This window comes from Canis aureus, chromosome 2, assembly GCF_053574225.1.
Source record: "Canis aureus isolate CA01 chromosome 2, VMU_Caureus_v.1.0, whole genome shotgun sequence".
In the NCBI taxonomy this organism is placed as follows: Eukaryota; Metazoa; Chordata; class Mammalia; order Carnivora; family Canidae; genus Canis; species Canis aureus.
The window spans coordinates 59,819,540-59,833,911 of NC_135612.1; the positions used below are offsets into that span (position 1 = coordinate 59,819,540).

Genomic DNA, 14,372 nt, shown 5'->3' on the forward strand with positions numbered 1-14,372 from the left:
GCGGCAGGCATGATTACAGCGTAAAACCCGGGAGGACAAGGGCCCTTTCTCTCTCTCCGTGGGTCACACTTGGCCCACGGGTGCTCGTGATCTTTGGTTGACTGAGGGAGTGCTACATCAGTGAATGCTCATGCATCAGAAACTTGCCAGTCTCCCTGTGTGCTGCACCAGTTTCCAGGTTTAGAATACTGTTACTTGAATTTTTAGCATGATCTTACTGTTTGGGGGCATTTTTACATATTCATTTGATACTGTGCAGTGACTGTAAGTGATACTGTTCGGAAAAGCAGTTCATAATTTCAGGATGTTAGCATTTTTTTCACCTATAACGTGTTCTTCCTTACAGTTATCACTGTTACTTTTCTTTTTTTAAGATTTTATTTTATTTATTTATTGGGAGCAGAGGGAGAGGAACAAGCAGACATGGGGCAGGATCCCATGATTCTGAGATCCCAACCTGATGTGAAACTGAGTCAGATGGTTAACCAACTAAGCCACCCAGATGCCCCTAATTTACTTTATTTCTTAAGATATGGTAGGCTCTCAGTATTCTTGAGTGCCCCTGGGATATGATAGACTGTAGAGATACTGGGATATCTAATAGTTTATATCATAATTGGGGAAAGTATATAGAACTCGTTACTACACCAAATTCTCACTGTAGAATACCTGCCAGGGGATGACCGGGTACGGTGCTGCTTAGGGTACTCCTTTCTGTTTTTCAGTTCACCATTACAGCCCCACAGTCTAATGATTAAGTGTAATGTAAGTAGGATGCTGTAGGATTCAGGACAGGATGATCTAGGCCTGGTGGTAGAGCTTGCTTTTTCTATATGGAGTTAGGGAGTGAGCTCACTGCTTTGTTGCCATTTATGTATGAGAGCAAATACACATACTTCTAACCTGCATTACTGCCCAGAACAACTAAACTTCACAGATGTGTGGATGTAATTTCCAAGACAAAGCATGGTTTATCATGACTGTCGCACGTAGACTGTGGAACGGCCAGCTGCTGTGGGGTCCCTGGAGGCTTGGGCTTCTGCACTGGAGCCTGGCACTGGGTTTAGAAACACAGTGACATAGGCTTGCTGTACAGAACAGCATGCAGCGAGTGGCGTGTCAGCTGACACCGGTGTTAAGTTCGTGGTCTGGAGGAAATGCAATAAAACAGCCACATTCAACACCCCTTGAACATTATGGTAAGCAGAGGCTTTCTGATGGGTTTGTGTAGTCAGAGCAGTGTTTGTGACTAACATTTGCCACGGGTTTTAGGAGGGGCTTTAGGGGAAGAACGGCTCTTTTGGGGCCCATCTATTTCCCTGGCGCCCCCTCTGTGCTGTGTCCCCAACTAACAGCTGTGATCTGCCATGGGTAGAGGGTAACCGTCCGTGTCTACAGTTAACCATTTTCACTGTGTTCTCTTTCTCGCTGTTGGAACTGGCACTCTGTGCTTTCTTGTTGAGGATATCCATAATACTTGTGCTGAGTCACTCTGAGTTCAGTGAAGGGGGAAAAGTTCTATTTTTAGCTGCTGCAGGCCCCGTGAGGGCAGCGGGTTGAGTGGAGCCAAGCGCACCTGTCTGGGTCAGGCCCACCTAAGAGAGACTCCCTTCCGAATTAAAAGGGACTTCTGACCACTGAATAAAGTCCTCAGAAACACGTTTGCTCTTCTTGTACCCCATGAGGGATTTTTCTTTCTTCCTTCAGAAACAGAAAATTCTTAAAGTTTAAAAGTCTACATAGTGAAAGATTGTTGGTGTCTGTTTCCAGCATTCATTTTTCCTCAAAGTTTGGCTGTTCTGGTGATCCTCCCGGTTTCATGCTCCTGAGGGCACTGTCCTGAGATGTCCCCCGTCTGCTGGAGCCTAACACCCTGCTCATGACCTTGCAGACAAAACAGAGCTTGGGTGTGCGCTCAGCACTGTGGTGCGCTCCATGCTGCCGTTTCTGTTGCAGTTATCAGTGTTCACTTAAGAACAGAAAAACTTAGCCTTGTTTTCTCTAGACTGTGAGCAACTAGAGGAGCTATGTGAGATTTTTGCAGTTTTTTTTTTTCTCCTTCATACTGAGTCTGGTACAAGACCTGGCTCACCTAGATATCAAATATTTTCAGTGGTGACTGACATTTAGTCACTGACCCTTGGGAAGACAGGCCATCCTGGGAGGTACATTAATATTTTCACATTTTGTCGTAAGTGCCATTGAGTGTACTTTATTGTTAAAGTACGTGGACTGGATCAGATTGGCAGACCTGTAGTGTTCCAGCTTTTATGTTGTTTAAGCATTGATAACGTATTTCATTTGGAACGTGGAAGATTTGTGAAACCTTTACATACAAACAAGGGTGTACGAATGCCTGGCAGGAAACTAATGTGTATTTCTGTTCTCACACAGAGCTCCGGTATCGAGACTTTAGTGGAGGAGCTCTGCTCCAGGCTGAAAGACCTTCAGAGTAAGCAAGGTGAGCACACAGCTGCCAGAAGACCGTCTGCACGCAGTGGGCTGTGGGCACTGTGAGGCTTCATTCAGGAGATCCTAGAATTGGCCAAAGACAAGAAGCCAGTCTTTGTTTTTGGTGTGTCGCCATCTAGCATCATGCTGCGTCTTCAGCTGTTAGTGGCTTCTGGGTTACCCTTTGCAGTCACTTGTAGATTGATCCCTGCTCTCAAAGGAGTAACATAATCCACAGGTGCCCTCATGGGGCAGGGTGGGGGTGGGGATGTTTTGTTTCATCTTCACATGGAAGCTTAGGGATCAGGAGCAATATTTCCTCTTTCCCATCTTCATACCCCAAAGGTGTTGACACCGTATTTCAGGTTCCAAAGGAACTTATGCCTTGACTCTCAGGTTTTTTGGGAAAGGCAGTCTGGAGGCTCATTAGAGTCCTTTTGATTCGTGAAGCCTTACAGCTTCTTGTGGCAACTTTTCTGCAAGCCCTTAGAATGAAAGCCCCATGTCAAGGTCAAGGGTCTTGGTCTCCTTGTCCTCTTCATGGCCATTCTGCTACCTACCAAGCCTTGAGCCACCTTGCACAGTTTGTTTTTAACCTAAAGCAGTACCATGAGCTAAGCTGAACATATAGCCCTTTGCTTTTATTTTAGTTGACACACAGCCCTTGCTCACCTAGATGTTGTAACAGAGAACTGGATTTTCTCTAAAATCGGTATCAGTCAAGATGAGGCAGTGCAGAGTCCATGGGTGCAGAATTTTGTGAGAATCTCAATAGATGTTCTCTCCTGGTGAAATTAATAGAGGATTTCAGTCTCTTAATCAGGTGCCTCTAGAGCACTGGATCAGTGATGAGGTGAATAGCTCTCTCCTCCAGCCCATTGTTCCTATGGGTAAGTTAGAGAATTCCCTCTGGTGCTGTGAAGAAATAGATTTTTATTAAAAGGACAGATGGTATAGAGTTCTTTTTAAGCCACAAAGCCTGTGTAATTTCTGACAAGTTACTTGAGAAACTTTAAAAACAGGAGCATTTATTAACTAGATAAAAGACAAATCTTTCTGAATTTTTTGTTTCATAACAGAAGAGAAGATTCACAAAAAGTTAGAGGGGTCTCCCTCTCCAGAGGCAGAATTATCCCCTACAGCAAAGGATCAAGTGGAAATGTATGTAAGATTGTATTCAGTGATAAAGTGTGCATTTGTTAAAATCAGACTAATAACTGCTGTGTGGTTTTCGGTTTTTGTTCATTGTCTTGTATTTAGTTTCATATCTAATAACTCATGAAACACTTGAACAATTACTATGTGCTTGCACTGAGAATTCAGAGGTAGATAAGATGGTTCTATCCTTATCATACATACTGAATCAATATTTGTGAAATGAATGGAGCAGGCAAGGTTATTATTTAAAGTCCATTCATGTGCAGTCACACCAGTCTTTGGAGACAGCTGCAAGAAAGTGTATTACATACAAGGAGACCAAGTGTCTACTGCCGCTTACAAAGAAATGTGGGCAGGTCATTGACCTTGTCAAGGTTGTTTCCTGAAGATGCTCTTCTTTCTTTGTAAATGGTTAGTAAAATCAGCTTCACTATAAGCAGAACTTCCTTACTATACATTTTATTTGCATCTTCTGAACTTCTAGAACCTAAGGTGACTATATCTTTTATTGGTTGGTGTGGACCTGTGCTGTCCAGCATGGTCTCTATAAGTTGCGTGTGGCTATTTAGCACCTGAAATGTGGCTATACTTCAAATTGAAATGTGTTATAAATGTAAATTCTCACCAGATTTCAAAGACTTGGTATAAAAAAGAATGTAAAATATTACATTAATATTTTTAACTACCAATTACATGCCAAAAAGATAATGTGATGGATGTATTTGGTTACATAAGATACATTATTGAATTTAGCTGCACCTTTTCTTCTTAAACTTTTAATGTGACCCCTTAAAAATTACATGTGAGGCTTACCATGTATTTCTATTAGACAGCTCTAGTAGAGGCTGAAAAGGAGAATCAGGTGTAGACCCTTTGAAAACATGGCCTTTTATCACTTCACGTGTGACCTTGACTGTTGACTCCAGAGTGACAGTCCCCTTGGTAGGCAACCCAACTCTAGATTCTTGCTTTGGCAACCCGTCTTGGTCTGAGATCTGTGATGGCTACCAGCTTCTCGGCAGATTGGAAACTCTCATTGTCATCAAGTCCTCTAAAAGCAGCCTCCCTGACTTTTACTGTTCTGCATTTCGCGTACTCACTGGTTTCCTCCGGTTTTGTGTCTACATACAGACTCCCGTGCCTCATAAGTAGTACTCCCTAAGCTGCTCTGTTTCTGGGGCGTCAAGGCTCTGCTGTGGTCCACTTTTTCTAGTGGTTCTAGGCTGCACCAGCATCCTCTTTTCTGAATACTTGAACATCCTCGATAACCCCTACTGTCTCTGAGGGCCTGTGTGATGCCAGGCATTTCTCCTGAGAACACTCGTGTGGTGACAGCCACCATGTAATATTCCGGCTCCTCTTGTACATTTATTCCTGTACTATCACAGCTCTGTGAGGTGGATGATAGTATTACCTGCGTTTCGCAGGCCATGGAGAGGTTGTGTCACATGCCTAAGGTCACCCCGGTCAGGGCAGAGTCAGGGTTCATAATCGGGGAGCGCAGCTTCAGAGCCCAGGCTCTCCAGCCTGTTTCCCCTGCTCCCAGGAGCCTCATGAGGTAAGTCCTGTCCTCACCGGCTCAAAGCTGAGAATGTGGACCTAGACATCAGATGAGGAGCTTAAAGTCACATGCATAGTAAATGACGTGAACTGAGATCCAAATGCAGATATTTCTTCTGGAGATTACATTCTTTTCTCTGTGTTGTATCTGTCCTTTGTGACTTCTTAGTTAAAACGACGACTTTAAAGATAAAACCTGTCCTCTTCCCTATTTTCTAAATACTCTTTTAGTGCTCACCTCAGTGCTGAACATAAATAAAGGTGCTTGATACATGTGACTAAACAGAGAGCATGTTTCACTGTATTATTCATTTTTCTTAAAAGTTGGTAGTTTGTGGATGACGTAAATGTTGACTGCTAAAGTGAACTAGCCCGTTGCCCCGCCTGGGAGGGAAGGTGGTTTTGCTGTATCTCGCACATCTGAGTGCCTGATTCTGAACTCTGTCCTCTGTTTTGCAGGTACTATGAGGCATTCCCACCACTGTCTGAGAAACCAGTTTGCCTGCAGGAAATCATGACTGTGTGGAACAAGTCTAAAGTCTGTTCTTACTCTAGCTCTTCTTCATCATCCACAGCCCCACCAGCTAGCACAGACACATCCTCCCCCAAGGACTGCAACAGTGAAGGCGAAGCCATCAGGGAAAGAAGCAGCGAAGTGCCCACCACTGCACACGAGAAAACCCGGAGCAAAAGTAAAAGCGAGAAGGAGAACACATTCAGTCACGGCACAGTGGAAGAAAAGCCTGCTTTGTACAAAAAGCAGATCCGACACAAGCCCGAAGGGAAGATTCGCCCTCGCTCCTGGTCCTCTGGCTCAAGCGAAGCAGGCTCAAGCTCGAGTGGCCATCAGGGAGAGTTAAAAGCATCCGTGAAGTGTGTGAAAGTGAGACACAAGACCCGAGAAATTCGAAGCAAAAAAGGGCGAAATGGGCCAAGTAGGCTGTCGCTGAAGGCCAGCGAGAGGGCCGAGAGGGGCGTGCCTGTGGGGGGCAGCAGCAGCGGCAGTGGCGGGGGCTCCATCAAGCCGCTCTGCCGGCGTGGGAAGAGGCCCCTGAAGGACCCGGCGAGAAGGGACATTGGAAGCACCGAAGGAAGAGACCTGTCCCTGGAGACCAGAAACGACAGAGAATATAAAGAGGAACCCCTGTGGTATACCGAGCCCATCGCTGAGTATTTTGTTCCTTTGAGTAGGAAGAGTAAACTAGAGACCACGTACCGAAACCGACAGGATACGAGTGATCTGGCATCAGAGGCAGTGGAAGAGTTGTCGGAATCAGTGCACGGTCTTTGTATCAGCAACAATAATATTCATAAAACATACCTCGCAGCAGGTACTTTCATTGATGGTCATTTTGTAGAAATGCCTGCAGTTATCGATGAGGATATTGACCTCACTGGGACCTCATTCTGTTCTCTCCCAGAGGACAACAAGTATCTGGATGATATTCATCTATCAGAATTAACACACTTCTATGAAGTGGATATTGATCAATCCATGTTGGATCCTGGTGCCTCAGAAACAATGCAAGGAGAAAGTCGGATCTTGAATATGATTCGACAAAAAAGCAAAGAGAAAACAGATTTTGAGGCAGAATGTTGCATAGTGTTAGATGGGATGGAGTTGCAAGGGGAACGTGCAATATGGACAGACTCCACCAGCTCTGCGGGTGCTGAGGGCTTCTTCCTGCATGACCTCAGCAATCTGGCTCAGTTTTGGGAGTGCTGTTCATCCAGCTCTGGCGATGCCGACGGAGAGAGTTTCGGAGGAGATTCTCCAATTAGACTCTCTCCGATCTTGGACAGCACAGCACTCAATCCGCATTTGCTTGCTGGCAATCAGGAGCTCTTTTCAGATATTAATGAAGGATCTGGCATAAACTCGTGTTTTTCAGTGTTTGAAGTGCAATGCAGTAATTCTGTTCTACCATTTTCGTTTGAAACTCTCAACTTGGGAAATGAAAATACAGATTCTAGTGCTAATACGCTTGGGAAAACCCAGTCTAGATTGCTAATATGGACCAAAAATAGTGCCTTTGAAGAAAATGAACACTGTTCTAATCTTTCAACAAGAACTTGTAGCCCATGGTCCCATTCAGAAGAAACACGTTCAGACAACGAGACGTTAAATATTCAGTTTGAAGAGTCCACACAGTTTAACACAGAAGATATTAATTACGTAGTTCCTAGAGTCTCGTCGAATTATGTAGATGAAGAACTTCTAGATTTTTTGCAAGATGAAACTTGCCAGCAAAACAGTAGAACACTAGGAGAAATTCCTACCTTAGTTTTCAAGAAAAAATCGAAACTAGAATCTGTCTGTGGTATTCAGCTAGAGCAAAAGGCGGAACACAAAACCTTGGAAACTGCACGAGGGTGTGGTGAAAGCGGTCCACATGGAGGTGGCTACAGCTCAGGGGTTATTAAAGACATTTGGACAAAGATGGCAGATGGGGCATCGGCTACGGCAGACGTGGAAAGAGCGGATGAGGAGTTGTTTCCGCCAGACGTCAGTAGCTACTGCTGCTGCCTGGAGGTTGAGGCCGAGGCCGAGACCCTGCGGGAGCCTCACAAGGCTGTGCAGAGGTCCGAGTACCGTCTGTGGGAGGGGCAGAAAGACAGCCTGGAGAAGAGAGCTTTTGTTTCCGGGGAGCTGTCGAAGGTGGATGGTGGAGACTATACCACACCCTCTAAACCTTGGGATGTGGCCCAAGACAAAGAGAACACATTCATTCTCGGAGGAGTTTATGGAGAGCTCAAAACCTTTAGTAGCGACGGGGAGTGGGCCGTCGTGCCGCCCAGCCACGCCAAGGGGAGTCTGTTACAGTGTGCAGCTTCCGACGTGGTGACCATAGCTGGGACAGACGTCTTCATGACCCCAGGGAACAGTTTTGCTCCTGGTCACAGGCAGTTATGGAAGCCCTTTGTGTCGTTCGAACAGAACGATCAGCCGAGGAGTGGGGAAAACGGATTACATAAAGGATTTTCTTTTATCTTCCATGAAGACCTACTAGGAGCATGTGGTAACTTTCAGGTTGAAGATCCTGGGCTGGAGTACTCCTTCTCTTCCTTCGACTTGAGCAATCCGTTCTCCCAAGTTCTTCACGTTGAGTGTTCGTTTGAACCCGAAGGGATTGCCTCTTTCAGCCCTAGTTTTAAACCGAAATCCATCCTTTGCTCTGATTCAGACAGCGAAGTGTTTCATCCCAGGATATGTGGCGTTGACAGAACCCAGTACCGGGCCATTCGGATCTCTCCCAGGACTCACTTCCGCCCAATTTCGGCATCTGAGCTGTCCCCAGGGGGAGGAAGTGAGTCGGAATTTGAATCTGAGAAAGATGAAGCGAATATTCCCATTCCTTCTCAAGTTGATGCATTTGAAGACCCACAGGCAGATCTCCAACCGCTGGAAGAAGATGCCGAGAAAGAAGGCCATTACTATGGAAAATCAGAGCTGGAGTCGGGCAAGTTCCTCCCCAGGTTAAAAAAATCTGGCATGGAGAAGAGTGCTCAGACGTCCCTGGATTCTCAGGAGGAATCAGCTGGGATTCTGCCGGTGGGGAAGCAGAATCAGTGTTTGGAATGTAGCATGAATGAATCTCTGGAAATTGCTTTAGAAAGCTCAGAAGCAAATTGTAAAATAATGGCACAATGCGAGGAAGAAATTAATAATTTTTGCAGTTGCAAAGCAGGTTGTCAGTTCCCCACTTATGAAGATAATCCAGTTTCTTCGGGACAGCTGGAAGAGGTAGGTGGTTGTCTGTGTGTGTTGGGGGTATTGAAGTTGGTTGGACTTGAATGCAGGACCAGCCACATCAGGCAATGGAAGATATGGTGGAATTATTGGGAAATTAGCTTCAGCATATGAAAATGTACATTCTTATGATTTTACATAAGGACTTAGAATAGTTTTTGACATTCATACATTTGAACTAGACAATAGACCTCTTTTGCAGAGAAAAGACATTGTAAAATCATAAGAATAGGAAATTTTGTCTTCATATGCACGCACTATGCATCATGAGAAACTGAGCATGCCAGCATTGCAGCCTTCACAGCTAATGGATTGTGCGGTGCTGGGTCACTCTGCAGCAGGCCCCGCGCCCTTCACGAGCAGAAGCGGATGGTTTCTTTAGGTTGTAACCCTGTCACATGGCTTCCGAAACGCTGGTCAGTTTAGAACTTAGGTTTTGCATGTAAAATAAATGACATCTGTATAGAGTTCTCTAAGACAGATGGCAGTACATGTAAAAACCCACAATCCAAATGCAACGAAAAGGCTCCTACAGAACATATATAGATGGACCTCGCTTTTTACCAAGTGCATATTTCTAAAGCTATGGGAGTTATGTGTCAAAGATAAGGTTAATGGTAGTTTTGTGAATGGGAGTCCTTGTACCCTTTGTGACTATCTCTAAGAAGTGGTTTGAGGTTAAATTGAGTGTGCAAGAATATCACCGAAGGTAACAACTGGTTTCACAGAACACAGCGATCTGTCCATTTCTCAGCCTCTACTTGATCAACAGTGCCTGGCCTTTGTTCAGGAACAGATGATTAAAAGACATTTGGATGTGCTTGAATGTCATGCTGCTTGTGGCCAGAGAGCCACTGAATGTCCTCCCTCCCTCCCTGGCCCTGTGCATGCTCAATCCGCCTCCGCTATAGCTAAATCCTGCCCAAACTGCAGGGCTCTCTTCAGACACCCCCCCCCCCCGCCCCACATCCTAACTCCTCCTCTCTCCCCTTCCCCCCCCCCCCCCCCCCCGCATCAGAACTAACACCTCTCTTCTCTTCCTGTGCCTCTTTTTCTGTTGCATTTTCCATGTTTCACGGGTCATTTATGTACTTTCTCTCGTTAGGTTATAAGCTCCTTATGGAAATGGACTGTGCATTCCTCGCTTGTGGGGCCAGTACCGGGGGGACCTGAGTGCGTGTGGTGGGAGGAAGCCCCACAGATGACTCAAGGGCCCCTGGTCTGAGTAGCCTGCCCAGAGATCATTGAGTTGAGTCCCGCCGAAACACTGAAAACCCAGCTGCCGAGAACAAAAACCAGTGATGTCATTAGCCTTTATCTGTTTGCTTATTGCCCCTCTTTTTTATCCTTGAATGTTCCTTTATGTACTTTGTATTTCACCTGGTTCCAGATTGGGAAGAAAGAAACAGAGGGAAGAAGCGAGATTCTACATACCACTGCCATATTGCTTCGCTTCCTAGTATGTTGATGGATTTATGTGTTATCAGACTTCTGGGTTGCCTTGGAAGGTCTCAGCCACTAGTAAAGTCCTCAGAGGACATGGTGGGGTTGTCTCCTAGGGTTGGCGTAGCCACTGCCATCAGCCCCAGCCTCTGGGTGGCGTGGCATGGTGTAGGGCTGGGGCAGAGCTCACGTCCTGGATGGATGAACTACAGAAAGGTTGGGAGAGTGGCCAGAAGGGACCAGAGCGTGTGCCTTTACACTCTCACACTGTCTGGGCAGTCTAGGGGGCCCTCTTCTCCCTTTTCCTGGGGGAGGGCAGTCTGTGAGCCCAGTTGTGAAGGTCACTATGAAAGGCTCTGTTTCAGAGCAGACTAAAAATGTAAGAATTCTAGGGGCACGTGGCCAGCTCTTGATTTCAGAGTCATGAGTTCAAGCCCCATGTTGGGCATAGTTTGCTTAAAAGGAAAAGAAAAACCTTAAAGTGTAGGCATTTTAAAAGAATTGGTGTCCAGAAGCATGGATTCTTTTCAAAAGTTGAGTTCAATCAAGTCAAACATTTTTTGAATACCTGTTACATGCCCATCACTAAGGTAGATGTCCTTTAGGAACAAGACCCCATCCCTACCCTGGAAGATTTCAGTCTAGCTACAAAGACCACTTTGTAAATAGATAATTTAATTGAAAAAGGTAATTTATTCATACAGCAAATTCAGAAGTTATAAGAGGGTATATATATCATAGTGAATAGGTCCTTCTGAACAGCAACTGCAAGCATGCGTCTTGGCACATCTTTCAGGGGTATTTATGCACGTAGAAGCAAAGACATGTTCACATGTTTCCTCTTTTTTTCTCTTTTCACAGAAATGGCACTTTATCCTAATCAGCCTTCCTTTTTGATTTCCTGGATACTGTTACGTTGTATGGACAGATGTACTGTGATTGACCTAGCCAGTTCCTTGCGTTTTAGGGCATCTGGGTAAATGCAATTGTAGGTAACTGGGTAGGCGGCATAGTGGAGGTGAGCACAGAAATGCCGTGGGAGCCCAGAGGAGAGCCCGCCTAGCGGTGAGAGTTGAGGGAGGCTTTTGAGCACACCTGCGGGTCCCAGGGCAGAAGGGAGAGGAGGCGGGGGCCTAGAGGCAGAAGAAAGAGCATAAGCAGAGGCAAAGAGGCTTGAAGTTTCTCACTTGTGCAGGATATCTGCCAGCAGTTAGTTCTTGGCTTCTGAAATAGAAAATGGAAGGTGCGGAGTGTGCCTTGGGAGCCCATTCATGCATGAGTTGGTGGCAAAAGCTTTCTTGTCATTTTCTTATTGTCAACTTAGTGCTATGTGCTTTAGAGCACAGAAAAGCAGAGAAGGCTTGGGCTGTCTTCAGTTTGTGGCCCAGTCCAGGAGAGGAGCCAGTGTGCCCGAGGACAGTGTGTTGTGGCCATCAGAAAGTTCTGATGAGTGGAGAGGATGGCGGGAGCGGTCCTTGGACTGTGGCACCTGGCCCACTTGTGCCAGTGTCACATCCACTCTGGTTTGTCACCTTGTCCCCCTCACTGCCCACAGTGACCTGTGATGGATTTTTGTCCCCCTCCCTGTGACTGTGAAGGACACATAGGCCCAGAGGGACGGAGTTGCTGCCCCTGAGCCTGGTGTCCGATCTTTCCACTGCTTTGTACTTCTGTCAGTGAAGGCAAACTCAGGCCACGTAGTATCTCTTCTTGGTCTCAGCAGCCCTCTGCAGCTCTTCATTTACAAATGGCTTTCTTTTCCTTTTGTGACCTAGATGAGTGGGAGCTGACTGTGGCTGAGGGCCACTCTTCCACGCTCTTCCCAGAGTAGAACTCAAAGAGAAACACCAATGACCTTTGTCTTCCAAACCTGGGAGCACTTAGTGAGCATTCATACTCAGCTTCCAGCTTCTGAAGAATTTCTGAGTAGCCCATCGGTTGCTAAAAACATTTCTGGTCAGGCTTTCTGGCTTAAATTTGTGTCTTCTCTGTTTTTTCACGGTTTCATTCATCAAGTATTTGCGGGGAGCCTTCTCTGTCTGGGCACTAGTCTGGGTGTGGAGGAAGGCACAGAGCCGTCTCTGGTCAGGTCACATTCCCTGATGGCATGCCATCCATGACATTGTGTGCTGGTGGACCAGAGGCGTGGAAGGTGCAGAGCTGGCTCAGGGCTGCTTGGAGGACATGCCCCTAGAAGCTGGGGCTCAGGGTGGGCTTCTCGGCGAAGGTGTCATCTGAAAACAGGCGTCCAGGTGAGAATGTGAGCTGAGCAGCTGTTGGGGGAGAGGAGAGAAGTGCCCTGGCAGAGGCTCCCGGCCCACCCATAGCTGCGTCCTCGTCTGGTCTCCCTTCCACCCTCCGTCCTCCCCAACTAGAAGTAAAGTCCATGCGTCCAATAGAGGTTGCTTAAGCCATGCCTGGTCCTCTTTGCTGTGCAACCCGGAAGCTGGAGCTAGCGAAGTGAAATGATGTCAGGAGATAATGCAGGTTCATGGAGTATGTGTTCAGTGTAGCACAGAACAGGACAAAGAAGTCTCTCCCTTTGGAATTGACTTTCAAGGGGAGGATGCAGAAAAAAATCCTAAAACTATAGCAGAAACTGGCATGACTTCATGGCATGACTTCAACAGTGGGTTCAGCCCAAGGTGAGGGTGGGGAGGCGGAGGATGACGTTTGGGAATCAGGGAGCTGCATCCCCTCGAGCCTTTCCTTCAGGCCAGCAGACATTGTGTAGGCCTGGTGCCCTGAGGCACGCAGATGAATAGGCATGGGCCCTGCCTCTCCCCTCTAGTCTCCTCAGCTTCCAGCCTCCTCTCTGATCATGCTGACCCCTCCAGCCTGCTCGTTCGCCTGTTTCCCACCCTCCCTTTCTCCCCCTCGCCCCTACTCCCACGGTCTTGGGACAGGGTCACACAATAACCAGTGTGACTGCACTCGCACGAATGAATAAACTTTGATTGCTCCGCAGCTGCCTAGGACGTTTTCTTTGCAAGTAGAAACTTGTCTCCAAGTCCATCTTCCTTTAGTGGTCCTTTGGGGATGAGGGCAACTTTTCTGTCCAGGAGGCCTCTTGCTCCTCCCAAATAGCACTAAGTTGTCATCTCACAGTGTAGGTGTGCCTTATAGAGAAGCCAAGGTCTTTCTGGAAAGGTCTAGGGGTTCTGTGAATGATGTGTCAGATGCAATTAATTTCCTTGAGCTAGCTATAGACCTTGGCTGTTGTGACTTCATTTGCATGAAGCTGAGCCTTGTCCTGCTTATATAACAGCGTGGTATGGACTACTGTTGTTGGAAAGAGCTGAGGGAGAACATAGTGAAGGTTAACTGGCCACTCTGGGTAGACAGTACAGTTTCCCCCAGTATCTAGTTTAAGAGTCTTTCTTTCTGTCAAGTTATATTAAGTGAAAAATGAAGGATTGATGTATTTCTCATTAGTTAAATAATAAAAAACACACATTATTGAATCAAAAATTCTTAGATCTGGAAGACCATTTACATGTAAGAAGAACGAAGTCCTGTTAGAGGAGTGATGTTCATTGTTTGCTAAGACTGCTCAGGTTCTCAGCTTGAACACAGAGTGAGGTGTCTTCTGAAGCAGGAGGTGCATACAGTGTCCACAGGCCTTATTTATATTTAGGCCCAACATCCTCTGGTTCTCAGCAAAGCACATAGTTGGGTTATAAAGCTACGTAGCTTGGTAACTCTGCCTACGCGATTTTTATCATCCAGTGTCGTCGTCTTTGACTCCTCCCCACCCCCCCACCCCCCCAAGAACATGTGAAGGAAGAGACGGTCCGCTCTTCTCTGGAGCATTGCATACCAGTGGAGACTTAGGGCTGCTCCATTATTTCTCTGCTCTTCCCAAATCTAGAAATTTGCCTTTACCTGGGGATATTTTGGGGGGATATTTTGACTTGTAAGTATTTTATTGTGTTTGTTTTTTTAAAGATCTTCATTCCACTCCCAGTATAAGTGCTCCTTAAAAAAATTTCCTTTATATGTTATGAAC

General features: G+C 46.2%; 1 protein-coding gene across 13 annotated transcripts in view; it reads left to right on the top strand.

The window, feature by feature from the left end:
- The window catches only part of KIAA0232 (KIAA0232 ortholog), a 93,530-nt gene that overhangs the window by 64,365 nt on the left and 14,793 nt on the right, over positions 1 to 14,372 (top strand). For 6 of the 13 annotated variants that reach the window (XM_077874984.1, XM_077874986.1, XM_077874972.1 and 3 more), the window contains 4 exons: positions 2,395 to 2,461; positions 3,531 to 3,612; positions 5,629 to 8,914; positions 10,311 to 10,379. In XM_077874984.1, the coding sequence (XP_077731110.1) occupies positions 2,395 to 2,461; positions 3,531 to 3,612; positions 5,629 to 8,914; positions 10,311 to 10,379 (3,504 nt within the window). Of the gene's footprint in view, positions 1 to 1,082; positions 1,200 to 2,394; positions 2,462 to 3,530; positions 3,613 to 5,628; positions 8,915 to 10,310; positions 10,380 to 11,224; positions 14,133 to 14,372 lie in introns of those variants that run through there. The other 7 variants (XM_077874988.1, XM_077874981.1, XM_077874989.1 and 4 more) reach the window with 5 other exon arrangements.